At 42.6% G+C, this 27,856-nt stretch overlaps 3 protein-coding genes across 19 annotated transcripts in view; all 3 read right to left on the reverse strand.

Moving 5' to 3' along the window:
• LOC125953706 (titin) overlaps positions 1 to 11,000 on the reverse strand; it is a 45,535-nt gene extending 34,535 nt beyond the window's left edge. For 5 of the 9 annotated variants that reach the window (XM_049683436.1, XM_049683435.1, XM_049683434.1 and 2 more), the window contains exons 1-2: positions 10,928 to 10,993; positions 9,834 to 10,287 (exon numbers count right to left, since the gene is read on the reverse strand). In XM_049683436.1, coding sequence (XP_049539393.1) covers positions 9,834 to 10,028 — 195 coding nt within the window. In that variant the 5' untranslated portion in view covers positions 10,029 to 10,287; positions 10,928 to 10,993. Of the gene's footprint in view, positions 1 to 9,833; positions 10,288 to 10,915 lie in introns of all 9 variants that reach the window. The other 4 variants (XM_049683428.1, XM_049683429.1, XM_049683431.1 and 1 more) reach the window with 4 other exon arrangements.
• Positions 11,001 to 12,574: 1,574 nt separating this feature from the next.
• Positions 12,575 to 26,599, reverse strand: LOC125953711 (SEC14 domain and spectrin repeat-containing protein 1-B). 9 transcript variants are annotated; one of them, XM_049683447.1, is made up of 9 exons: positions 26,554 to 26,599; positions 21,443 to 21,949; positions 21,154 to 21,349; positions 17,998 to 18,111; positions 17,208 to 17,382; positions 15,173 to 15,811; positions 14,336 to 15,095; positions 13,636 to 13,867; positions 12,575 to 13,568 (listed from the first exon to the last, which is right to left on the reverse strand). In XM_049683447.1, the coding sequence occupies exons 2-9, from the start codon at positions 21,610 to 21,612 to the stop codon at positions 12,816 to 12,818; spliced, it is 3,039 nt and encodes a 1,012-aa protein (XP_049539404.1). In that variant the 5' UTR covers positions 21,613 to 21,949; positions 26,554 to 26,599; the 3' UTR covers positions 12,575 to 12,815. The 9 variants fall into 9 exon arrangements, with proteins under 9 accessions (XP_049539404.1, XP_049539403.1, XP_049539405.1 ...); XM_049683446.1 differs by having other exon boundaries at positions 21,443 to 22,211; positions 26,554 to 26,593; XM_049683448.1 differs by lacking the exon at positions 26,554 to 26,599 and adding an exon at positions 26,496 to 26,547.
• A 482-nt stretch (positions 26,600 to 27,081) lies between these two features.
• LOC125957900 (protein G12-like) overlaps positions 27,082 to 27,856 on the reverse strand; it is a 918-nt gene continuing 143 nt past the window's right edge. The window contains exons 1-2 of the mRNA XM_049690924.1: positions 27,767 to 27,856; positions 27,082 to 27,675 (exon numbers count right to left, since the gene is read on the reverse strand). The exon at positions 27,767 to 27,856 is cut by the window's right edge and continues 143 nt beyond it. Coding sequence (XP_049546881.1) covers positions 27,082 to 27,675; positions 27,767 to 27,769 — 597 coding nt within the window. The 5' untranslated portion in view covers positions 27,770 to 27,856. The remainder of the gene's footprint in view (positions 27,676 to 27,766) is intronic.

Raw genomic sequence — 27,856 nt, forward strand, 5'->3', positions numbered from 1 at the left:
TAACAACTTTGCTCTAAACTGGCATCTCAAACAGAGCATAGCCCTTGCTACAGCACACGCTTACTAGCTGCGCGGCTGCTGAATGCACCCGTTATTAGTCGGTCGAACTCTGGTGTAGAAACATAATTTTTCAATTTGCCTCTCTCCGATTCTCATAAGGCCGAATACATCTGGTTCCCTATCTTACCTTGGCACACTGAAGGACTTAGGTGGTGCGCCACGAAACATGTTTTACGTTGAGACTATTTCATTTCGTTTTAGGTAGAATTACTTCAACTCTACACACTGCTGCGCTTTCAAGTGTGAAAGAATAGACCTTTTAGCGAGTGACAGGCCTCACCAATGCATGCTTCAATAACTCTCAAACATGATTTATAGAGTATGAAATGATACTGCCGGGCATAATTTATTTTTCTTTGGTGATTCTCATTTTCTATTTATTTTCTGTTATATTATTGTAAAACTAATTGCTGATGACTTAAATATTCAGATTGTTGTCCATAAGTATTTGAATAAATGTTCATTACAATTTAGAAAATAGAATCAAGTGAGTTCTCAAACTACTTGGAACGTATTTCAACCAAATAAACTAAGCAAGTCTTTGTGAATAATTCAAAGTGATGCTACTTGTCACAGATAATGGTGCTCTCGATAGGAAACGACTAAACCAATTCAAGGTAGCTGACCGGATAGTCCGCTATCGGTCACGCATGAGATTCGCGCTATCGTCAATGCTGGTTATTTGATGGCATAATAAGCGGCTTAGCACGGGTTCACCCAATGATAACGAGTAATGGAGCATTACAAGATGTTTTGCTTGTTTTGTGACTTGACCGACTGCTCACGATCAGTAAACCGTTGTTCGGGCAGTCAATCGTGGTTTTTTCAATTGTTACAGCTTTTTCTCATAAACGGTCAACATCGATTAACAGGAGAAGATCTCTTAGGTGCATTGAACTTTGTGTGTTGGTTGTGTATGCAGACAAAACACAGTTAACAAAGCTGAATGAAATGTTCAATAGTGTAAAATTTCGTTTCTTGTTTATGTGACAATGTAGAGACTGACCATCAGTGCTTTTATTCTCTTGCATCCGGACCGGTAGCATAACACTAAGGGATTCTTAGGCACTGGAACTCGCGATAATGCTAAAGCTTATCCCCGTCCAATCCCAAACCTATCGTTCGGATGCAACGAGGAAGCGCAGCATGGCACAAGTAGGGGTTTAGTACGCCCAGAATATCTAGATCATTACATTCCACTCGGTTTTCTTCATGTTACTCTAAAGATCAACAGCGCAGACTCTATGATGCTCGTACACGAAGCATCGAACAGCACCGTATAGGTACAGGCATAAATTTATCAGCAATCTTGTTCCTCGTCGTTTGCATCCATTCCGTTGGACGTTTTTTCATCCCTTTTATATCCCTGGGCTGATTGAACAACGCACGGTAATCAACTCTCTTCTTGGTTCTCATTTTCCTGGCTTCATGATCCTATATCCAGAGTATACGGTGCAAAGAGTCGTTCAAGGAAAGACCAGCAAGAAATATTTATGGCTCCGATTACGTTTCCGATAGGTATTAATGGGATAATTACCAGTCCTCCCAAGCTAGCAGTGCTAATGATTAACCTGAACGCAAGGTTTCTCTCGAATGGTGCGCGCGTAAGCACAGACCACCACACGCATCACTTTGCATGCCGCAATGAAGGGTTTCGACTCTTGGCATATCTCTCGCGGGAATCAAATACTTTAGGCAACCTTTCCTCGAGTGTTAATTGCACAAAAGTAATTTCTCCTTCAGAAAAAGGGGTGCCTCGCATCCTCAGAATACTTCGAATTCAGGACCTATGCCAACTCGCAGAATCACGCGTCACATGAACCAATGAAGCGCCCTATTTCCCCGAAGGGAAAGTTGTGTTTGGGAACAGTTCCCGTAGCATCCATACTACATACATCCTACAAGCAATCGCTTACAACCGATCATAGAGACTCGAATTAAAATTAGACCAAGATGAGACGGCAGAATGATCTTCCCGAGAACACATGCTATCAACGTTGGCTTGAATCATACAAACACATCGATAAGCTACAGCTACAACCAAGCTGAGTATGATAGCGACCACCGGCAAGGGGTAACAAAACCGATGTAAAGTCGGATCGGAAGCTAAGGTTTACGCACGCTCTATGAAGGTTATTTTTACGCTCTTCTGAAGCTATCCGAAACCCTCCATTTACGCTCAATGATGGAAGAGAAATAATGAAAAATGACAATCACGAGCACTGGTTGTTCAGGCAATTGGATATTTCTGAAGATTCTGGAGTGAGTTTGGCATTAATTCAAAATAGCACCTTACGGCCCTTGCATAGTTCATTGCAATCTGACACTGTTTAAAATAAAACGAATTGAAAGACTAATCTTTGAGATCATGTTCTACCCTCTGCTCACGACTCACGAGATTCTCGATACATCGCTGCAAACAAAAATTTTTCGCCATTTATGCGACAGTTATTTTACGTCAAAAGCATTTTAGCGAGATGAATCGTTCATCAGTTACTACAGTACGCTGCAGAGTTTAGTTTCAATTGCCAATTGTAGTATATATCTGAAAGTTTAATCCTACTGACTCTTAGCATTACCTCATCGTCGACGTTATAGCGTATAGGTTATTTTGTCTTGCCAACTGGCACCATAAACACGGGACGTTTCGGTTGGCGCCGCATGCTCTCAGTCCATCGAAGCATAGTGTTTTTTCTAGGTTCTCCGGCAACAGCATAATGCATAATGCAAATGCACCAACAGTGTGCGTTGTGCACACTCAAACATCGTCTTGTTAAAACGATTACATCATTTTCATATGCCATGCTACAGGCACAAATCTTCCAAAGATTGGCGTTTGAGCTAGCGGTCTGGTTCCGATTTGTTCACACCCGTACAGACGCACAACAGCACAGAAAGCAAAGATTAATTTTAGAACATTGCAACATTTGCACGCCCCGTTTGGCAGAGCGAGGCTGAGATGCGAACGATGGACTCAGATTATGAACGAGCGAGCGAAAGCAATGGACTTCCATGACGTCATTGTGATCATGGATGGGCGTAGACAATCGACTGGCTTCTTTGGCCAAGGTGTAACAGTGTTCCAGAGTAGGTTGCAGATTATTTTCAGTGGTCCAAAAAACTCATCCACAGTCCACAGCCTTATCATCAGACAGTGCACTGATGCTTCCGCGAGGATCATCTCGGTCAATTACTCGCGGTCTGTTTTCAGGAACTGGTTTAATCTGTAGATCGTTTTAAGAAGAGAGCAAACAGCGAAACAACAAAATTTTGCGAGGTCGATCGCCATGAGCGAAACTGGGACACTAAAGTGTCAGTGCTCTTTAGGCACTCCAATACACCACCACTAGCATGCCAGCTGACCAGACCAGACACTTCGAGTTGAAAATTGTTTATCCAAATATGGCCGTAAGCGTTGTAAACTAGTGACGAGTGGCCTTGTGTTGGCGCGAGCATTATGTTGAATGAAACAGTGAGCAGCAACGTGACCCGCTCTCGTGGCGAATACAGTGTACGAATGTGTGCATGGCATAAGGCATTTGGATCACGACCGTAGCATCCCAGACCAGGTGAAAGGACGTCAAAAAGCCACAAATGTAAGAAGCCCCAAGTGAGCAGAGGATGTGACCTTCTCTGTAACGGTCTGCTCTGTAACTCTGCGGTCTGCGTGCTGGCGATGACAACGCCGGGAATAAGGTGAGAAGTGCAAAGGTCCAATCTCTAACCAAGCGAGTGTAAGCTATGAACCAGCTGTCATCTGGCCTGCTGGTATTCGGGAATGCAAACTCCAAAGATGGCCCGTAGACGGAGCGACCACACACAAACGATCAAACACTGAATGGTTGAATGTTTATTTTAGAAACCACCGTTCAGTCCGCGCGAACAGCTACATCAGACCCACGATCTCTCCAATACCGGATTCCACGATCGTGGTCGTTCCGATCGGAGTCTGCGTTTCGGCCCAAAAACACACAATATTTGCATCTTGCACTGTTCCAAACGATCGTTAAAACAAATCCATTGGTAGCTCGCATGGGAATTAAATTCTTCATCTTGTGGCGATGACATTGTGAGGAGAGACATAGACTACATGAAAAATAATGTTTATGATATAATTTTTTGCTTCGTTTTCTCGTTTTTGTGTATCCTCCGCAGTAGTGAAATTTTGTTTATCATAGGCATCGTAATTGTAATCAAACAATGCTTTTTAGAATTATTCTTAAGCAGTATGAAAAAAAATGATTTCTGAAAATATTTTCAAAATATTTTCTTATCTCAAACGCGATGAACTCAGAATTTCTGCAAATGCTCTTCTTTATTTGTCTCTTCATGAGTATTCGCCTATTCTTTGATTGATTGCCTTTGGGTGCTGCGGGCTAGTGCATACGGTTGGAGTGAGCAAGAAAACTCAATCTGCAAATGGGACCAGCTGTTGAGGTCTAATCGCTCACACCATGCCTCGAATCTCCAACACCCACCATACGGTTTTTCATTCCAGAGCATAACACAGCAATCGCTGAACCCGATTCAAACTCCAAAAACTGTCTAGAGAAATGGAACCTTAACACATAGCCCGGTATCTTCTTAAATTGCCTTCATCAGCTCACTCCCGCTCACGAAATTGCCGTTCAACACCATTCCGAACGGCTGGTAGCCAATAGATTTGAATAGCAGGCCTCCAAGCGCAATCGCGACCTAACTTTCGACTCTATGAGGCGCACATAGCGAACTCGGAGCGAAGAGATTCTTCTCGGCCAAGCAACGGTATACCGCCCGTCTTTCGCTTCACCTCATGCAATTATAAGCATAACCTGCTCGCCGAAGAGCTGCAATCCCTGGCCAGGCCTTGGGCAGGCTTAAGATTCCCTTCCGCTTCGTGCTGTTCTCTTACTACAGTATCCTACGGGGCCTAGTCCCGGAAAACTATTGGAGCGCGAAGCAGCTACGCATGTTGGTGCGCTCGTTGGCCGACGTTACGCCTATTGGTGCTAGCCGATCGTCATCATTGCCCAAACCGAATCATAAAAAAACCATTTCACGGTCTTCTTGTGAATGATTTCGTTGCACGCAGTTTTGTTTTACTTTTTCGGGAGAGACCAAATCGATTGAAATTGCCCTGGCCAGTAAACTTTTAAATTGTGCTCCACTAGTTGCCAGCGACCAATCGAGAAATGGTTCACTCCCAGATGTACCGTGCAGCTGGTCACGTTAGTGGAGCAGCATATTGTGTATCCCGGCCAGAAAGATCTTTCTCTGGACGTTTCACTGTCTCTAATGGGATTTGCTATTATTTTCGTTAGCTTCGGCATCTGTCATCTCGATATCGCGGACGAATGTTAAATAAACACATTTACTACGGTGTGGTATACATATACCGCGCAGGGCTAACATTGAGCATAGGCAAATGTGTTGGACTTTCGCAATGCAAATTCGAATGTGTTGCAAGAAAAATGTGTTCCAATTGCCTAGCGTTGTCGTTATTTTGCCTGTTTTGCTAGACCGCTAGCACTGTGTCGGTGGGGTGGATCGCGTTGTGTTTACCCATTCTAAGGTTCAACGGGACTATCTAGTGTGACATTGTGTCAGCCGCATACAGGAGACTGGAAAGTCAGGTCGCGAAAATTTATCATTTCACCCACAAAACACGCCAAGGTTCATCTCAAATCTCTTTGCCGTGGACCATGTTTTTGATTTTATTTTTAAGCCACAAGTGTAGAAACCATCTGCAGGAAGCACTGCTGAGGCCGATGACATCAGCAATGTTGCAAGGGAAGAAAATAGAACATATCCCATCCACTGTCATGGAGTGTTGTTACTGCATCACTGGCTCTATCTGCTGCAAATCTCCTCGATCGTCGTCGATGGAATGGTAGCAAATGTATTAACTTGCTTTTCAAGCAAATAATTTACTAAAGGCTTTATCAAATAATAATAATAATAATAATAAGAATAGTAAATCCAGCAGTTTTCCTTGAAATATTTAACCTAAGCCCTACCATTTTTTTCTTAAACTGATTATTAAACAAATCGGACCTAAGGCACAGGAATGAAATAAATTCTCAACATTTGGATTTGACGATTTGTACTGCTTGAAATTCTTCCCGGTCGTTGGAAGAGAGTTTTCCCTCGATGCAACGTAACCGGCATCGACATTGTTTGTCTTTCACTAAGCGTGGTCGGGAAAGGAATTCGTTTGTGCTGATCAACAACTGTATTTAAAGCAGACGAATGGAAACCGCTACAGTATTCTCAACCACATCCTGGATGGAGTAATGAAAATTTATTTCTCACATCTGGCCGAGAAATGGGTTTCCTTTTCCATATAAATCGTTATATTTTTGCCTACCAAATGTTGAAATACACGATAAGTTAGATTTAATTTTTGCATTTCTAATTGTGCTCAGAATTTATCAATTGTAAAAAAAAAAGTTGTCTAAATTTTTAATTTAATTAACATGAAAAATTGAAACAATCATATACATGAATGAATGAAGAGAATAGCTTTACCGATTATGAAACCATTTGGATTTCATTCATTTTTTAATTATCTTAAAATTTTGTAAGATCTTCTTTTCCGGTGAATGAATATCCGCCGTGCACAAAGTATTGATACATTAACCCAATATCCGCTGACGGGGATGTTGTTGCTTAATAAATGTGGTCTTCACTGAGTTCGGAGTGTAAACGAAAACCAGCTCGAACCAGCATCTCCGCTACATCGAATGCTCTCACTATGCCTGCGTCTTCTATCCGATCTTTCAAGCCAGCAGCATTTGTCGGAGATCTCCCTGCGAATGAATCCAAGCAGCGACTCAAGCTCTCTTTGGTGCAGGCGCAGAATGGGTTCCGACAGACAGACAACATGACCATAAATTATAGAGGGCCAGCCTGGTACGAGTATTGTGTTTGACGGTTTTACACTCGCCTCAAGTTGTTTCCAGCGGTGAAGTCGGGCGAGGGAATATGCAACATTTTATCCCCTTCTTAATTCGCCGTGTTATCAGTTTCTTGTACTGCCGTTGGACCGCCAACAAAGTGAATCAAGTTAAAATCAATATTTAAGATATGTTTAAATCCGCTTGAAATTACCAGTATCTATGTTTTTTTTTTAAATTTTGGTCAGTTTTGTGGAACTTCATAGTTTTCATTTGATCGGAACGATATGCCCTTGATTTAATCGAGCACTTTTAATCAAATCATATTTAATTTATACTTCATTATATATAAAATATTTTAATTGCAACAGTGCACCGATCAGAGTGCAATTTTTTCCACATTTCCTGCTTAAAATGATCATCTGTAAAATTGGAAACGAAAGGCATGGAACACCAAAAATACAAATGATATGAATAACATGTAAAATAAAATCCAGTAAGAAAAAAGGGAATCGCTCGTGAGACGTGGATTCGAATGGGCGTGTTTGCCCTCCGGAGAAGAAAAGATGAAACGAGGAAATTTTGAAAAGAACAAGTTCTACTTTAGCAGCTCGGGGGCTCGTTAATACCATTTGGAACTTCTGTTTCTTCTCACCGGTCCAATGACCAGATCGAGAGTTTCACCAAATGGCTAATGTATGTCGAAGCACGATTAATCTCGTAACATTCTATTGACAGAAATTATTTGTTTTCGTTACTATTTATATGCAACGGCACGCTACTTTATATTTTTATTGTGTTAGGTTTAAATATCCCTTAATATGTATATTAGATAACATTCCTCTGTTTGAGTTAGAAACAAAAGAAATAGTTAAGCAACATTAGTGAAGCAACAATACCATGTAACTATAGCATGAAGAGCTGCAGCTCTCTTGAACATTTACTGTAATCATCAGCTGCATAGTAGGAATCTCTCGAATAGAGAGCTTTTCAATGATCCAACGATGGATCACCTGATAGCTAATTACATTTTCATTTGACTTAACAACCCTTGCCGCAGCACACCACAGATTTTATTGAAGCGTTTACATTTTTCTACGTCCGTACTGGTAGAAAATAACCCAATTTTCTGTAAGCTCGAGATTTTGTACGTTGTTGTGCAAGAAAATAGCTGTAGCCAACAAGTTCAGATGATGAATGTGAGCATTCTCACTCTAATTTTAATTATGCTACGTATTTAGTTTTACGACCGGATCGCAACTGAATTGTACTTTCTCGGAACCTTGCCGAATGCGGAGCAGTGCGTTTGGACGGCAAACCAAAAGCAACTGTATTATAATTATCTTTAAAGCCATGAGAATCTACGATACATACACAGAAATTCAAGTCAGGACTATAAGCGGCTAATGAGCTGATATATTATTTTTCAAATCAATCTCCTCAACCTTAGAGAAAAGCGCGCTCTTCATCAATTAATTACGATATTATAGCCTTCACACAAGTTGAGTATAGCATGTTTAACGGATATAACTGAGCGTGGGCCCCAGACACGGTCAATTCATTGATTAGCTAATCACGTGTTTATTCAAGTTGTCGTCACCATTGATCCAATCAGTTGCTTCTCTTGACTTCCAGGCAGACAAAACTCTTTGGTAGCGCGACTCGATACAATTAATCTAAGCTCCCTACCACTTCTACCAACTCATAAACACTGGGAGCAACACATAGAAGGATCTTGATTAATATGAAGTTCCACTCCGATTCCAGCGTATCACAACCTCAAGCAATAATGCGCACATGTCATCCAAGTGATAGTTTAAAGTGTTTCAGGCTGCACGATGGATGACACTTATGGCTCGTCGTCATTTTAATAATTCCGTTTCTCTGGGTCAGACCCAACGCACCATTTGCAGCGAACGTGTTTTCGAAGAAATACCCTCAGACTAACGAGGGAATATACTTGGAACGTGCGGGTGCTATTGCCATGGCGCCAATGTACAAGCAGCTACGATTCATACATTTCAATGATACATTTCATGCCGCAATTTCTTTACATCGAAAGAAGTTGTAAAGTTTAAAAATAACTTTGACATCCTCACCAAACACAGTGTTTGTACTTGCGAAAACTCGACAGAGATGAGATCGTGGGACCATTTTCAAAATAGGGCATTTCTCCGGTTATCCTACTAACATGTACAGGCCGTGCATGGTCGGATTAACCAACTAAGGTATCTTTCCTTTCTTGCCGATACAAAATGCGCCATGGTCGAAAAACCAGTTTACCAGTGGTCTGTTGTGTTACGACCTTGGCATAACCGCAATTAACATACCGGCACACTAGTGTGTCAAGCATGGATTAGGCGATGCTTTCGAGGAATTGATAGCTTATCAGCACTTTGTTCATTTTATTTTTGTATAATGAAATGATACAATGTAGCACTCTTTTTGTTTTAATAAATGGTTGCATGCCGAACAGACATTACAATTTCCTTCCATCACATGCTTGGAAGAACACAAGACCAGTAGTGCGTAGCCAAAATTATATTGTTTTTGACCGAAGAAGCATACTTCCACAGGAACGAATAACTTGGCCAGAGATCATTAATGGATTGTAGTTCTATCATGCATGATAGACCTGGGTGCTAATAGGATGCTTACTTTAACTACGCGTGATGCACTCTGCTGTTGCCAGCCACTCAACCATTCGATAAATCTAACTATTAGTGTAGCTAGCTATTGATCGAGCGTAAATCATTTTCAGTTAAACCATGGCCAATCTGTTTTCAGTGATTTATAAAATCCGAGTCCCACCTAATAGAAGGAGGATTTATATACTGTTTTCTAAAATCGATTTTCCACTTATCGTAAATCGCCACGGTTCTTTTTCTGCTAGCTTACCTTCAGAATTGCTACAACCAGTTGTAACGGACCACTCTGGAGCACGACGGTACTGATGGTGGTTGCAGCAAGATCTGATGCTGCTGCTACGGCTGTGTCTACCGATGGCCCGATCGTTTGAGCAAAATCTTCGTTCAGTTGGCGCTGCAATTCGTCCAATGACGAGAACGCTTCACTTCCAGGCGTAGATTCCATGATTCACACTTTTTTTCGGTTAACTTGTGTTGGAATTCGAAGTCACAATCCTTCGAATAACAGAAAGTCGTTCAAATGCAGGAGCAATAAACTATAGCCAAATTGGCTTTCGATTTCGTTACAAAACTTTATCACTCATTAAATACTGCTCTGCCTTATCTGGATAATTGCTCAGATGGTACAGGAATCACGATCACCTTCTCTTTTGACACAAATTTTCACAAACCTTATACTTTGTTGCTTATTTAGTAAAAACAACCTAGAATAATTCGAAATAAAACACTAAAAATACGCATGTAAGCTACCAGGAGCATCCACCAGGACCAGGAGATTGGCAAACAAACACGAAACATACAAAAACTAGATACACGATACGCAGGCGCGTCAACAGCATTTCACACAACAACCTAACAAATCCAATTGGATATACACTGCTTGCGCACCCAGAACGTAATGGCAAGCGTTGGGTTGAAAATTAGAAAAACCAACTTATATCTTTCAACCGTTCCTCCGGCAAACACGAACGAATGCTCGCAGCGACGGATGCCTAACATGAAAGATTAACCGCTGCTCTTTCCTTCCCCATTTACACGCTCTTCGCCCATCCAGTTGCTCACGAGTGACACAAACTTCACAATTCCTATCTCTTGCTAAGCGCCACTAGATAATTCGGTCATTTGAATTCAAAGCATATAGGTACATCGCGTGCGATCCTGCCCCTGCCACCATTAACTTCCGTTCGTCACAGATCATACTCATACCCAAAACGAAGACAAGAACAAGAAATGGAACGAAAAAGAACTTTCATTGCCTTTGAAGAGATCAGAAACGTTCTTATTGTATGCTCGCTCCTCTCGCAACACTTTCACTAACTTTGTTTGTCGTACCTGTTTAAATACCTGAAGAAACGACGGCCAAATTTTGTTCCTCAACAACGAGACGACGATCCGCACCGCACGACTTCATCCGAGAGACCACGATCTCAAGAGATTTGAGCTCAACCTGAAGCGCTCCCGACTGCTTCTTGACGTCCTCGAACAGATATACCTCCCGAGAAGAGAGTTGTTCGTGATGAAAACTCTGTGTCTCTCTGTATCTGTGTTGCTGTTGGTGCCCCAGATGTGGACCGTTTGTAGACCGATTTTGTGTTTCGTCGGTTATTCGAATATAGAAGCAACTTAAAAAAACTTTAGCAACTTTACAACAGCACAATTGAACAAATCAAATCCACAATTAAATTCACTAATTTCAATTTTTTAAACACAGTCACAATCACAATATTAATAACACAATAAATTCAATAATCTTTCCCATAGCTTCACAATTCAATGAGACACACAACCAAGTTTGAAAAAATGAAAATGAGATGAAAAAAAGCTTTTAAACAAGTTTTAAAGAAAAAGCAAATTAAATAGTAAGAATAAAAATTATTCTTGGTGCACCTTTTTTTGAAGGATAACCAGTAATACGGAGTAAAAATGATCATTTTTGAAGTCGATGTTTTGTTAAGATAAAATTTTTCGGTTTGCTGATTTTTTTATGTTGAAAAGGTGATGCCTTTTACGATGTTACTCTTTTAAGCAAAAGGTTTACGTAATTATTTAAAAAAAAAAAACAGGTATTAACCATTTTTTCAAAAACTCCAAGGGGCTGACTGGTGGCACCGGGGGAAACGCTCTCCAAAGTAGCGAAATGCATTTTTAAGCCATATAGAAGCGCGGGGTTTCAAAATCTAAGTTTGCCCAAAATGCTCCAAACAACATCGATGTTTTTTCCGGTCGAAAAAGACAAAACCACGAATTTACAGCGATTTTCAAAACTCTACTTTCAAATTCAATTCTCTACATTGGGGAATTTCACCACGGCAAAAGTCTACTTTAAGGGCAAAAAAGTCTACTTTCAATATTTTTTCTAAAATTCTTCGTTTCTCACCATCGAGACGCGAACCCGAACTGACGGATCTCTCTTCTGGTTACAGTGTTGGGCAAAAAAAAATTAACCACCCTACAAGAAATTTACGTTTTGGCTGTTTTCTCCAAACAACAAAGTCCGAAAATAAAACATCGTATATCAATAGATTTGTTTTTTTATTCTAGTTTATTTTCCTTTTTATTTTTTCCAAAAAGATCGACCAGAAAAAAAATATTAGAAAAACAAAGTTTGATTATCCACCTCGATTATCATATTGCAATATTAGCACACTGTAGATCCATAAATAGGCATGAAGGAAATGTTTCGGTGAAATTATTAAAGATAACATAAAATTAATAACCCTTTGAGTGGCGTATTCCTAAAACGCGCCTCTTCAATATTGCGTGGCTAGTTCACAGATTAAAGTTTCTGCAGCTCATCGCATGAATTATGTTGGTGCATACTTTCCGGGGTATTTGAATGCGACAAATTGTTTGTTAAGGAACAGGTAAGAAAACGGGTTTTTTTTTTTTGTAATGTAATGCGATGATAATGGTAGTTTACAGCAAAATAACAAACCACACAGTAATAACACAAAACCAATTAAATTATGTTATTTCAACCACAGTCTGATTTTTATTTCAACCTACAAAACGATTTCACACAATAACACGCCTTACCTTCTATATTTTTCTATCGCTACTGCTGACAAAAGTTGTTAAAATTTTAAGGACTCCTATAGTGAATGACACTTAAATGAATAATTTAAAAAACTAAAGCTTTTGCTTGCTATAGAATCTTTGATCAATTCAAGCAAAAAAATGTTGGCAAGGCGGTTGTAGGCTTGGGTATGGCTCAACGATGTTCTCCTCCGGGTTACAAACAACTCTTCACCGTATGCTTCGTGATGATGTTCTGATAGTAGTAAGTGAGTCCCGATATATCCGTTGGCCCCTTAACAGGCTCAAAACGAACAGGATCGGTCAACTGTAGCGGACTGAGTATGCCATCTTCTCCCTCTTCCAGCTTAACACTACTAGTACTCACATTCCCACTGTCTTCACTGGTCGGCGTCACCTGGGTGCTTTTAATATCTTGACTACTTATATCCATTCCCATGAGATTGTTGTTGCGAATGTCGTTTTCGATTTGCTCTAGCTCTTCCGGTGTCAACGAGAGCGCAAGATTTTCACGACGATTTATCGAATTAAGGGCCGAACTGGATGCCGAACTTGTTTCCAGAGGGCTCGGTTGGTGCTGTTGTCGGGGCGAGTTATCTGATGTGACGGTATCGTCGGAATCTGGATGTGAATCCACACTAGCCGCACCTTGCCCATCCGCGGGTGTGAGAAAAATGTTTTCCGAATCGTCAAAGGAAATATTCGCACTCGTAGACATTACCACACCAGATAAGAGTTTGATCGATGGGTAAGCTTCCGAATCGTGATCCTCTGACGAGTCATTATCGAGCGAGCTCTGCTGTTCGATGGATTCGATCCCCCACCAAGGAGAAGCTCGACATTCCGACGCCGTGTGGTAGGATGAAGATCGCGATTGTGGAGTACAGATGCAATCGGATGCAGTAATGAAGGACCCTTCATCCGTTGACTTAACACTTGAGGTCCAATCCTGATGAAAAAGTAAATCATGCTGTGTGATTGCTTCGGTGGACGACAAATATTACATAGAGACTTACATCACTCTGATTGTTACTATCGTTGTGCTTTGTCAGTGTGAAGTTGCCATCGTTCACGTCGCTGCTGGCTAGCTCACCCACCTCATCACTGAACCCGCCCTGAACATCTCTCAGAACACTGTCCAACGTCTCCGCTACACGTGCAACTTCGGTCAAACGAGTTGAAATCGCCTCACAAGCCATAATGTTATCACTTTCAGTAATAATATGCTCGAAACTCGCCACGGAACTGCTAAGTAGAGGAAGAAATGCTATGTTACTTGTGCACAACACTAACCACCTTTAGCAACTCGTTTAACATCCAACTGATCGTCAACTAGCTAGAGTGTCCCAAAGCATCCAAAACCTCACAAACAGTAGATGAGAACGAGAAACTATTGGATACTCTCTCGTCACATTACATAATGTCTTAACTATGGAAGTACGAGCGCTTAGAAAATTATCAAAACTATAAAAATCTATCTCGCGAATCTACCCATAACATCAGCAAACAAGATAGGCTCTAGAGCGTTACAATTATGCTCATTTTGTCACACTGTGTGACACTAACTAAGTGTGCTGAACCATCCATGACCCCACTTCCTCTTTGTAAGATGCTTTGTAAGAGTTTTGTGAGTTTCTTACTGTGTCGCGAGCAGCATTTATTAATCAATCACCAAGATGCGAGAACTCTCGTTTCACTAATTTTCCCTATACTTACGTATCTACTCGATCGTCCAACAGGAAGGGTTCCTTTAGTCTTGTCTTCAGCAGGCGACCTAACCGCACCATACGACCCACTTCGACGAGTAGCCTCTCCCGAGTTGCCAAATGCTTGCTCAAACGCACCTTTCGCTTGCCCTCATCTTCGATTTCACCAATCTTTAGCACACCATCCTTCAGCTCAAGCAATTTCATGCAATGCTCCTCTACGCTGCGATGAAACACAGCAGACACTCGCAACCGAGTCATCTGTTCTTGGCTCACTGCCTGGAAGCTCTTCCAGGTGTTTTGCAGGCTCTTGGTCATCGCGATGTTTTGCTCCGCGTCAAGCTTGCACGATTGACGCAACGCGAGCGATGCATTCAGTAGTTGACACCCATAATTGTACGTTCCTTTAGCCGTCTCCTGAAACGCCTGATGTTCATCCTTTTGTGCCTGAATCTCGTACACATTACTGCCAACGTGCGTATGCGAGCGCAGCATCACTTTGTGCAGATCGTCCATCCACTGGATCGCGGTGCGAGCATCCTTTTCATACTTGAAAATATGCGTAATCTGATCGAGCGTCAGTTTCTGCAGTTCCACGCTTTCGGCAAAGATTCGTGACCTAGACTTTGTGGCGTCGAGGATGTCCCTCACATTGCTGATGTCATCGCTATAGTCTACGTCGATATCTCTTCCAACGGCATCCTTCACTGGCATCAGCAGCACATCACTCAGCTTCTCTCCCTCTTTTATGATTTCTTTTTCTACCAATTCTGCACAAGAACAAACGTTACAAAATATCATAATTTGTTCCAATAAAATAGCGACATGTTGGTTACCGCTGGCTTACCTAACATAATTTGGTTCTCTTTTAGTTTTTGCAGATTTGAACTGGCAAGCTCGAAATCTTCTACACGTTCGCCTATTATGAGCGACTGAAAGACTTCGCTCGTCTTGTCGAAGTACTCAGCAACCAATCGAAAGAAGCGCACCGACGTAATCAGCACATTTCGACGTCGTTCTAACCGCTGAGCGAAACTACGGCACACAAAATCCATCCATTCACGCTGAGACATTAAGTCCTGATGCGCAGAGGTGTCCTTGGGCCGAGGCAGATTGTCAATCTTGTAAATCAGCTCGGCATAGTATCCATACGTTTTCCAGCACTGCAGCTCTAAGATTTCGTGCTCCAGGCGTAGTTGATCTGCCGTGTTGACATCATATCCCACCTTCAGCTGTGCGTTTAGCATTGATTCGGCTGTTGTGAGGATCCAATTAGTTACGTGTGATACGCCCTCTTCGAGATTGGCTAGCTCTTGTAGGACTTCAACCGTTCGCTCGAGCTCATTTCGAGCCGCATTCACGGCCGTCTGTTTGCGATCGAGTGTGTTGAGCATGGTTTCAACCTGGCATTTGCTATCCGTGAGGTCCTGAGATACAGCCGATCTTGATACATGGCGGTCGCTCAAGTGTGCCAACAATTTCTTCCCTGTAGATAAGGAAAGAAAAGATATTGCATTAGCACACCATTTTAACGTGATCGATTGCAGTCTCGATTGCCTGGAGCCGTGGCTCTGGTCATCCCTTTTATCCCTTTTTATATTCTCATGCTCTTCAAGTCAAAGAGGCAAAATCATCAGCATAAAAACCCATAACCTCATCTATTTCACGACTCTAATTAAGTAACCTCAGTCCATTTCCAAGGGTGTAATCATTTAATATTTTTCTGGACCCAGCGTACCGTAGCGTGCATCAATGATTTGCTAGCCGTTTTATTGTTTGTCTGTTCATCTTCATAAAACTGCTCCATTTCCATGCGTAAGGTGCGATTTATTATAACCATTGTCTTAATAACACAAGCCGGGCTTTTAAAGTAGACAGGTAGACGCACAAGCTTTCCCGCAACCTCACACTCAGCCTCGCTTCTTAGCTCTGATTCAGTAGTCACACTCATGAGATCGCTCACGTTGTTTTCTTGCTTTTATGGAAATGGATATCCATTTAGCGTACAGCCCAACTGGAACTGACCCACATCCCGTCGGCAGGTTGTGTAAATAAATAAAACACACAACCGAGCGGGAATACCACAGCATGGACTCTTCACCTAGACTCGTTGGAGCAAAAGGAAGGAGTCATTGGACAAGAAAAGCACTTTGCCTTCCCAGAAGCATTAAAAATCAGAAACTAGGTCTTTGCTATTTGAATCTGCTTTTGGAAAGGTTCTACACTGTCGCTTCATTCAACTCGCTTAAACATTTATGAAGGTGTCGCCACTTTCCTACACCCATTACCATTTTCATAACGTTACTAATGTTCAGCAGCACTGTTGCGCGACACTGCTGTTTACTTCGAACAGAAATCTCATCATAAAATGTGACAACGGGCAACAGCTACTAATGAGCCATGCAGCCGTGTCTCAAAGAAACGGAAATGGTGGATCATAGTGGCGTAAATCGTACTTTGCCTGTCTATTGCAAGCTTTCACCGCACCTACCATGTCATCAAAGGTTGAGAAGGAGCAAATAACTAAGCCTTTTTTGTTGCGTCGATACTCGATCAGATTGTTCAATTAGCTCCAAACATAGCTCCAAACGGAGGAGGATACTTGCTAAGCAAGACAACTAGCTGGAAGGCTTTCAGCGAGCCGGACACTGGGTTGTACGAAAGCACAGCACAGACAAAGTGATTCCCCAACGCTCATTACTTATGCTGTGCTTACGATCCGATCAATCTCTACACTACGCCATGCGATCCCCGAACGAAGAAGAGAAATTTTCTGAATTGGATGAGAGGAACAATATCGGGTGAAAGGGAAGAAATCGATTATGCTATCCAAGTGAGCATTAAGTCCTCTGCAAAGCAGCTTACTCATTCCGAGGACTTACCGTTGTCCATAACGAGAGAGAGAAATTTTTGCACATCCAGATTCAGCCTTAGGCATGATTTAAGTGCCGACGATGATTCGCTCGCTCGTATCGAACGGTTGTCTAGCAAGATAAGATGCAAGTTTTCTAGGTCACCGATCGCTTTTTCGTAGGATTTTCGGAATTCTTCGATGCGCTGCATATTGTCATTCGCCATTAGGATACGTCCGGTTTTGGTTTCGATATTGAGTGTTTGTACGAATGCGTCGTCATGCGAGTAAAGAAAGAAATGAAGAAAAAACATATTAAAGAGACTTAACTAACTCCAGGAACCTCGACGCTCACAACGAAGGTTTTATGATCGTCGACCCGGGTGCTGCGACACACAAAGAATGTATCGAGAAGTATCATTCGTGCTTTTTTGTCTTGGTGACTCTCGCTCTAAGCCATTCGCCTCTCGATTGTAACGGGTGTCACAGGTTAGAAAATTCTACGCAAACTTCCTGTTAGCTGCGTCACGATATAATTAGGTCTCTAGGTGATGCATGATGATGCGAATGAAAAATTTATCTTCCAAAGAATCTCTCACGGATTAGCATCGGAAAGACTACATTTGCATTTCACGCTTAAGAATCAGAAAGTTAAATTATTAAGTTTTTTCGCTTTATTCTATCATGTTTATCAACAAATAGTAATAAAACTTGTTCTCACTACATGGGAATGACTAGGGACGAATCTTTTAATCACTAAGAAATCCCTTAATATCAATTAAAAAAAGAGTCAGGAGAAAGGAGAGTTGATACGTACGTACCTCACGCGATTGTATCCATTGGTCATGGTTGTAAGCAATTAAGCCTCCTAATTCCTCGGGCAGCTCGCTGACCTCAAAATATTTCATCAGGCGTGATTTTGAAATGATCGTAGGCTGGAAAAAAATCATATACAAATGAATGGTCAATTATTAGAATAAAATGCATTTTTTTCGATGTTTCGTTGTTGAATGTTACATTCTGAAAAAAATAACAACAACCATACATTGATTTGTATCCGCTTTGCTAGTTTCAACCCACCCATGAAAATCGATCTGTGAATCTATTTTGTCACATTTCCTTAGATCCAGATTGCAACCCCATTATAGCAATCAATACCCCATTGACAAAAAGGAATGCAACCGGTCTATTAACGCTTAATAGACCCGTCGCCAGAACAATTTTGTCAATGAGGTGCTTACTGCTTCTGCTCGGTTAAGAGCATATGCGATCAAATAGTGGAAAACGATTGTATAAGCTGATCGAACATCATCACAAGAAATTACCGAACAATTACGGATTCCAAGATAATTCAAGCTGCAGTCTAATTCGCTCATTAGACCACCATTTCTGCTCCAGCTGTGATGGACCGGTTTTCTGCAAACCGGTAACGTAATGAAATAGATTAAAAGAATTACGAAATTTGCTCAACAAACACCATTACATCAAACCAAGTCCAAGTTTCCGTTTCAATTAATGCACATGAAAGAGTTGAGTGGGCCACTTCACCTGCATTCGTTTTTCCCCCAACAGCATCTCGCTACATCAACAATAAGTTTGCTTTCCTTGGCTGCGATCGAATGTGAAAAGGAAAATTGCGAGAACCAACAATTACTTCTTAAATGGACTTCTATCTACTACCTCAATAGACACTCACAATGAGCGGGAAAATCGAGCAAAAGTAATGTGACAGCAGTATTGGACAGGAAAATTGGGGAAACGGTGGCTCCACGTGAATGCAATCGTTATTCGGCTATTGCTTTCACAGGTACGTCGCAGGGACGATGGACAAAAAACAGGAGAAAGTGTAACTGATTGTACGAGTACAGTAACAAGTAGCTAAATGTATGAACACGTTTACTGGAAATCATAACTAAAATTTCCCTGCTAACAAAACATACGCTGCCTGCAGTACTATTTGACATTACAACACCGATAAGAGGATTAGGGTCGAATTTATAGTTGATGATAGATCTGTTGCGTTTGTAGCAAATTGGAAAATTAAGACTATAAAACATTTCAATAGGATATTCGTTAAAACGTCTAAGGTTTTCACACAGTTTCTAGTTTAATCCATTCTTATTGCTTTCAAGCCGTACCAGTATCGACAGGTAATGCTGAATACTTTTTTGCCGTGAGAACTATCTGTAATCTTGTTTGTATCATGAACGAAGTCCCCTATGAGAATGGCGGAATTACAGCAACGGAGCATGACACGAATGCACCTGATCACTATTGCTATTTAGCAACGGACCTTTCATCAAACCAAGCAGCACGCATTCGTTAGCATAAGTGGCGAGTGAAGCAACGCTTGGATAGCCACGAGAGTAAAGTTCTCTGTGAATAACGTTAAGAGAAGCATAGCCTAGCCATGCTTTAGTGATCCAGGCCATTCAGCAATAGCATTGATCACAATGAGATGTGAAGCGTTCAGATACGAAAAAGCACTTCTGTATGCTTCGGGATGGTGCTATGGGAAAAAGAGCAGAGAAAGCAAAATGCGCAAACAGTCACGTACAGGAACTCTTGACCCTGAAGGCTGTTCCCTAGCCATTATCTTGACGAAGCGAACAAATCTTTGCTGCCTTTTCAAGACGAGAGATGTGTGCGTCAATTGGGAGCATAATGAAAGCCAATTAGACCCTCATTCCTCTCTTTCTTACCACCCCTGTAGCGAGGTCATTATAATATCAAAAAGCTATGAAGTTCGTTATGCACTAGGTACATCTAGACGTCCAACTGGGCCGCACGAAGCCGGTCCGAACGGTGTTGCATCAATACATCAAGTGTAATCATGCTTGGTTGGCTTATCTCGCTGCAGTACTCTTTCTCTTGCATGACCCCCTCCGACCGATAGGGGATTTCCCTGGCCCCATACGAAGCCGTGACAGCCAGGGGGCCAATTTACCGAAATCCCATTTCAAGGTAACTTCAAATCACAAACGAAACACGTTCCACATGCAGTAGCTTATCAAGCAGCTGCTCCAGTCGATAAACTGTCCTCGTGCTAATCGCTCCGTCAATACTTAGAATCATAAACCAATAGCAATCTACTAAATCTGAAACCGATTCATTCTTTACACAATAAAGACTCATAGATAGTACACCAACTGATTGTTGTCAAGACGAGCCAGCCAGCAAGGTACCATGGAACCGTCCAGAAAAGTCGACTCGAATAACAATCATGATCATACGATGTAATACACGAAACTTGATCGAAGCGCCATGTTAAAGCATCATATGCAGTCGTTCGTAACAACGCAGGTCAAGCCTACACAAACGACCGATAAGGCCGAGTCCATGTAGCATTGAGTGATCTCGTAACAATCATCATCAATACCAGAAACATGGTCCCATCATATCGTGCCATCAATCGAAAGCCTAAATAAACACTTCAATCCGGGCAACCGAAAAGAAGAACTAAATGAAAATTTCATATTATATCATACAAGCTAGTCCGCAACGGTGAACTGTTTGTGTTTGGGCTAGTCTTCTGGGACACACGCCCCAAAAGCTACTTCGATCAAGTAACTGTTTGGTCAGTAGCGAACTAACGCCACCCGAATTCAATGTCATTGACGTGGGCAGGGAAGGAGGGTTTTGGTAAGCGATAAGTTATCGTAAACGTGTTCCTTGTGTGACGATCGAGCGACATCGAAAACAAGACCAACAAAACCGTTTCAATAATTGCAGAGCACCTTGAGTCAAAAAACGACGCCAAAACTGTCGAGCGCAATCAATCACACACATCGTCAACTTCTAGAGGACCCTAAAACGGTAGGTAGATGGATGCCATAAAAGAAGGAACCATGCAGTAAGTGCAGTGAGCAATAAACGCCAAAGTACAGCACATGCTATGCAATAGCGTTGCTCGTATCGCGTCGCGATGAGATCCGACGTGAACAACTTTAGATCTGGACTGGAGCTAGGTCACGTACCTCACCCTTGCGGTGTTGCCGAGCGCAGTTTTCGACGCGATTTTTATCCCAAAAGGCATCCGGCCGTATCACGAGAAAGCTGTTCATATGCTCTCCTAGCAACTGCTGCACGTGCCGTATGTACTGGCGTGCCACTCGCCAAGAGCACTTTTGTGCATCGAGAAGAATGGCGAGTCCACTGTTCACTGTATCATGGCTGAAATAAATAGCAAACATAGTATTAGCTCTGAGAATGCGCCACCTACTGGCGGACGTTGTTTCTATGCAAATAGAAAACTGCATAACGTACCTCAAGCTAGCCAGCAAATACCGTACCGTCGTCTCCAGGAAACCCTTCATCCAGGGTAAACTATCATAGAAGGGTACAGGTATTACGACTAGTGGATGTCCATCACGGTCGCGTCCACCCGGCATCCATGCGGTTTGCGTTGTTAACGCATTCAAAACGTCCGCTTCCATCGTTCCTGCGCGGGCTACTTCTTGCTCAATACCGATCCAACACTCAATACCAAAACCCTAGGCCAAGCGTGATGCGTTCTCAGCTACTTTCACCGTGGCAGTGTAGAAGTACCGCGAGATGCACAGCTATACACCTCAAACACTGTCACTTTCCAATACCACCGATTCACATGGACACGCAGCTTCTACTAGCTTTTTGCTAGCTACACTCGCACGGTATTTAACGCACATTTCTTCATTTTCACATGCAACACGTTCGCCGGTGTTTGACACGTAGAAGGCAGTCTTGCTCATGGCGTTTTTCAACACATTCCTTCCGATACTCCTACGCACAGCACTGCAGATACATATTGGAGTGTGAAAACGAATACCGCTACCGGCAATTGGCAAAAGGGAGATTTCAGAAACACGTACCACACACCACACACTCCATGCATATACCGTGCTTAAACTAACGTTCAAATCGCGCTACAGCATTGATGTCAGATTTCAATTCCCGAGCACCGCTGCGACACTACCCTTTACACACTACTTCTTACTCACTAAATAGTCGATAAAGTATACCGTTATGGTAAAATCGGTCCTATGCTCGCTGCTACCTGGAATGTATGCTGACCTATGTTTATCATGTAGTAGTGCTCGGTGCTGCGCCGCATTCTTACAAACCGAGTCACAAAAAGTTCAACCAACAGTTGAACATTCGCATTGATCCAATAACGCGCGTTACCGTCTACAATAGCTCAGCAATCGCCAGCATGATTTAAAAGATCAAATGAAATGGTTATTTGTTTTATGTTAAAGCAAGGACGCGCGCATTTGATGTCTAACAATCTTATATTGAAATTTGCCCTACTTTACGTGTTTTCAGTTTCAAACGTATTTTCAAAATTAACTGAGAGTAAGGGTAGTAAGACAACCAAATTACACGTAAATTGCATGAACCCTGCACGGTGGATCAGTTAAACCACACCGCAGATGACGGTTAATTATAGCCAAATGTGAAAATTCTACTCTTGTTGTGCACTGGTACAATCACCAGGCCGGAAACTTTCACTTTTTCCACGCATTACGCCTCGTAGTAGATGTTGGTAATTGTTTTTTTTTTTTAACAGCACTCGTGTCATTCTCAATCAACTGTTCCTCAATGCTTCCGTCTGATTGTTGAAGGTTGTATGAAGATGTGTTGGCTTGCTTCTCAGTCAATCGGTCTGACAAGGGCCAGCGAGCTTCAAGAGGCGAGGGATTTAATTTATTCAACAACCCGCAGAACTTGTTTCGACGGATGCTTCACGACCAGATTTCCTGTCTGAGGCTTTCCCAAACAAAGTCAAGAGGGACGCAAAAAACTGCTGTCATACTCATTTCAACATCGCTACCGACACACCGAACCTCGTTCCGCGGATCGCGAGACAGAATCGCTCACCGGATATCTAGTTACACCGGACACCACATTCCTTTCTACACGATCAGTGTTCTGGTGATGTGGAGTAAACGGCGAGTAACACATAAACAACAATTGCTTTTGGCCTGCACCTTGCAGCTAGTAATGCTGTAAATGCAGCTAAGAAAGGCTGACTGATATCATACTATACCCTTTCGCCAAAGCGCAAAAGTGTGTCACCAATCGTGCATCGAATCATGTCTCTTGGTTGCTCACCAACACGAACTGGAAAAAAGCGGGGGTTACAATAGGAGATTGAAAAGCATGCCTCGTCATCTTCTGTTGGAAATTAATAAATCAATCGAATCTTCCGCTTTGGCAAGAAAGCTGCTACAGTAAAAAGAAGCAATGGAATGATAAAAACCTGCTCAAGTCCCGCTATACCGAATGCGGTTTGTCTTCCCGTACCCCCATTGGGAGGATGTGGTCGCGCCCTCTTTTGGTTGTGGGGCCAGTGGAATGTCCTGCGTGCCCTCATTTCCTTGGAAAAGAGCCTTTCACGGACGCGTGCACTATACACACCGTCAAAGCATTTTGTAGGGTCTGGCTGCCATTTTGAAGTTATTGAAGAAGAATAATTCAGTCGTGTACTTTAAAAGGCGCCTTGGGACTATATGACATTCATGGAGAGCTTGATTTTTGGCGCATAAACAAATTCATGAAAGTTGATCTTCCTTCGTCCTCAATATACTATAAGGCAACAAAAGGTTGGTGACGGTATAACAATTCCATAAGAAACATTCCAGTATTGCAGCTCTTCGACCTTCCCTCTTTAACATCAACATCACATTCCAAAAGCTGTGCCACATTAACAATGCACGATGCGCTTTTGCTTTTTTTTCGTTGAGAGCATGAACAGACTGCGCCCTGCTGAATGGTTTGTACTTATGCATGATTCGAAAATGAATCGTTTGTCAAAGAAAGGTCATTCTGAAATGCTTTCAACGCATCGTAAGGGATTGTGTTACAGGTTTGGCGAGAAATTCCTGTCGGCTACACGTCTATGAAACCTAGCCAGTTGTAGTCGTAGAAAGCTAAACTATACATTATTTCCCACTATTCAGCCTTGAATCGGTCTGATGCTATGCAAATCAGAGAACTTGAAACTATCTTATTGTTGATTGAGTGGACCCTTCTTTTCTTACCAACTTTCTACTACGTGAAATTCACGGACTTTAGGTAGCCACACTCTCCGGTTAGATTCAATAACAGTTCTGCTACAACTATTTTAGTACTTTAGAAACACATCATCCATTGGTACACGTGCCCAACGGTCACAACAACATTGATAAAGTTCAATGTAGCACAATTATCCAAAGGGTTCTGGATTCATTATAAAACTCTCGACCTAAGAGTACATAGAACGTGTGGTAACATAACATAATATTGTTTGGTTAATGTCAATTTGGTCGATTCCTGTCATTTCTTTTTATCGAACAAACAGCAGGGTCTGAATTCAAACGATGGATCCTCGAACAATGTCAGCCCAATCCGCATGCTTTTGATGCCAGCATATGAATGAACTATTTGGTTCAGTATATTGCGCCAAGAACAATAAACATAACCATTTTAAGAGAAAAATCATTGCTTTACTATCTGTGCGGCTTTATCACATCACACGCCCCGAGAATCAGTATTTTCGAAATAAAGCCTTCTAACATATTACAGACTATAAGTTGACTGACACGAATGCCAAATGTGCTGTTCTGTTACTTCACTTCCTGTCATCGATAGGCGCTGTGGTCAGTAAAACTGTCTGAGGTCTTGTTTTGAAGCGTTTGCTTGAGCATCTCTTTTGTTGGAATTTTCGCTAACTGTTCCCGTGTGCCATGAAAAGGTGATTCCTTTTGGTTTGACGTCGACCCACAAAAGGGACCACGCAGAGGGAAGAATGGATCCGACAGCGTGGCGAAACAGGTTAAACAGTTCCTCCCGTACCTACGCCATGTTTTCTGAGGCTCGGAGACTTCTGCTGATTCCACCGGTTCCCCTTACCCTAACTGTAAAAACCAGTGTTACATGTATGCTGGTATCCATGATTGTCCTCAAATAAAAAAGACTCGCCTCATCGAGGGGACCACATAGGACAGGTAATTAAATCTTCATCGTTCACGTGTGAAAGAAGCAAGGCACGCATTGCTGAATGAAGTGAAACGAACATGCTGCGATGCTGGTGGGCAAGATTGGCTAATCAAACCCGAATTAGAATAACAGTCTTCTTGCGTCTGATTTCTTAACTCTTCATTTTGGAAAACGCATTTTGCATCATACAAAATGATTCCACTGCAAGAACGGGAATGAGATAAACTATGATAAACGTCGACGGCATGAAGCCTTCTTATTTTTGCATTTCAATCTCGTTTGATACCCTATTATCTCATCTTTCCTTCGCTTGTCTATTGGCTAGTAAAGATTATTCCCCGAACTTTCGACAATTGCGAATAGTTAAAATTATGTTAAAATAGTGCTTAACAATTTTGTTGGATCGATCCAGAACGAAAGCGACCACAAGGTGGACAGTATCAAACTAGTCTGTATCAATCATAGAAAGTTACCAGCAGCCTCCTTTACCCCCTGTTTCTTCCACTAAAGGTAGCAATCGCTTCACAGAGTTTGAATTTGCATGCCAAAGTTGCGAAACACCCTTTCTATTTGCTCTATCTATTTTCCTTGTTCTTTTTTTATTCTCTGTCTCTCTGTCTTTCTCTCTCATTCTGTTTGCTTCCGTCTCTCTTCTTCTTAAAAAGGAAAAAACTGAACACCAACAGTCTAGTGTGGTCCCTAACGGTCAATGATCGCGCGTTCCTTGATCAGCTTACGACTGGTTCCGCGGCCCAACCAACCATGTGCTGCGATAAGACACCTCTCTCCTCTGCAACCGGTTTATCAAATAAGCTACCCTCGACCCTGCATGCACTATGCGCCTTTTTTCTACACTGCGTTCACACGTCAGATTGTTCTATTTATGATCGTCTGCGTTGTGTGTTGATGTATTTCATATTTGAGATCCACATCAGCAGTCTCGACAATTTTCATAGAGAACGATAGACACCATCGCAAAGTGGGACAATCTATACAGTGTCTAGCTCATGTAACAACAGCATCGCTGTCGTTTGCGTTTTACTTACATATCTTGGCACATAAAATTACCCCCACATACAGACATATACACAGAAGACACATATATTGATCACATGGTATACGCGAAACTGAAAGGCCCTTCTATTACCCAGTACGACACTCCTTATTGCAATGGAATTTCTCGAATGAAACCAGCGACCGTTCCTCTAAGGCAATAGAACGATCATATAGTATGTGTCAGTTGATCAGTCACACTTTAACCAACTTTTAGGAAAGCAATAACACTTTAACCAAAACCTCGCACGATACTTAGGGAAAGATGCTTCACTTTAGCTTAACTTAAATTGACCGCTTTACACACAGTCTTAGCAGCTTTGTGACCAACGCAGCCACGAGTCAGCGAGACGCACACCACATACCGAAGCAGCGCTCTTTCCAGTCAAACGACTGCACGCGATCGCTGACGCCACACTTCTCCAAGGTCTATCCAGGTGATCGCGAAGCTCGGGTCCCAAGCTCCGGAAAAGTGGGGAGTCCATGGGTCTCGTGAAACGCTTTAAACGCGAGACGCTTTCTCTCGCGAGTGTCGAGTTCTGCGTGAGCGTTCAAATGATCGTTGTACGGTACACGACCTGTGAGCCCCATTTCTTTCGGACCTGTTCTGCTTTGCCGTTCCATGCCTTCTTCTTGTTGATATGGTCGATCGCATGCTGTTCCGTGGCTCACAAAACGCAGGAAGCTGCTTTGCTCCGCACCGACCTTGGCACCACAGCAGATGATAAGTTAACCGTCACATTTCAGCGTCCCGGGACACCTGCTCAAGGACGCTGGCGGGAAGCCCTCACAGCCGTTGTGCGCTAGACAGGCTCTGTTCAATTTGCACCAGGCAACAAAAAGTTAGGTTTCAACGATCACAATTTATTGGACAATTCAAGCAACAGTCTGACTTAATTCCACTCGAAGAAAGCACGGAAACGCGCAATGATCTGGTCAACGTCGACGCCGAAGGCGCGCAGCTGGGCGGAGAAACGGAGGACATCCGGGTGCTCGATGACACGGGTGAAACCGTCACGTTTGCTCTGGGTCAAACGGTATAGCTCACCGAACTCGCTGGTTGGGTTGGCGATGAAGGAGCGGGCTAGAGCTTCGGCTCCGGGCAGATCGACAAGGGCACGGATCTCGTCCATCATGGCGTTCCAGGAGCGGGATGCGGGAGACTTGGCGTTGGCCGAACGGGTGATCGGAGTCAGGCCGAGCATGCCAGCAATGCCGTTCAGGTAGTCGCGGATGCTGACACCCCTAGCCTCACTAAAGGCGCTGATCTCCTGCAACTCAGGGGACGAGATCAGCACACGCCAAGCGGCATCAGTCTCAGCCGACTGCAGGAAGCTCCAGATCTCGCCAACCTGAGCGTCGCTCTGCACGTAACGCATGTAGATCACACGCACTTCGTCCATGCGCAGGAACGGGAGCAGCTGATCGACCTCATTGCGCAGGGTCCCGTAGGCAGCGCCGAACAGAGCAAGGAGGATCAAGAATCTCTGATAGAAAAATACAAATCTTATTAGAATCGAACGTCCAGTGCTTTACAGAAGTAATGCGCTAACTATATTCCCTGTCCATGTGTCTTACCATTTTGTCAGGCAAGGCGACTACTTGGACTGCAATTGCAATTGAAATGTGAAGTACTATCGCCACTGGCTGTCCTTTATATACCGTGAT

This window comes from Anopheles darlingi, chromosome 3, assembly GCF_943734745.1.
Source record: "Anopheles darlingi chromosome 3, idAnoDarlMG_H_01, whole genome shotgun sequence".
Lineage (NCBI taxonomy): Eukaryota > Metazoa > Arthropoda > Insecta > Diptera > Culicidae > Anopheles > Anopheles darlingi.

Coding starts and splice junctions, on each gene's coding strand:
- LOC125953711 (XM_049683447.1), bottom strand. CDS start 21,612: ATGGAAGCGGACGTTTTGAATGCGTTAACAACGCAAACCGCATGGATG. Junction 17,383..17,997: donor AATGGATACAATCGCGTGAG/GTACGTACGTAT, acceptor GACAATATGCAG/CGCATCGAAGAATTCCGAAA. Junction 15,096..15,172: donor AGAGAACCAAATTATGTTAG/GTAAGCCAGCGG, acceptor GTTCTTGTGCAG/AATTGGTAGAAAAAGAAATC.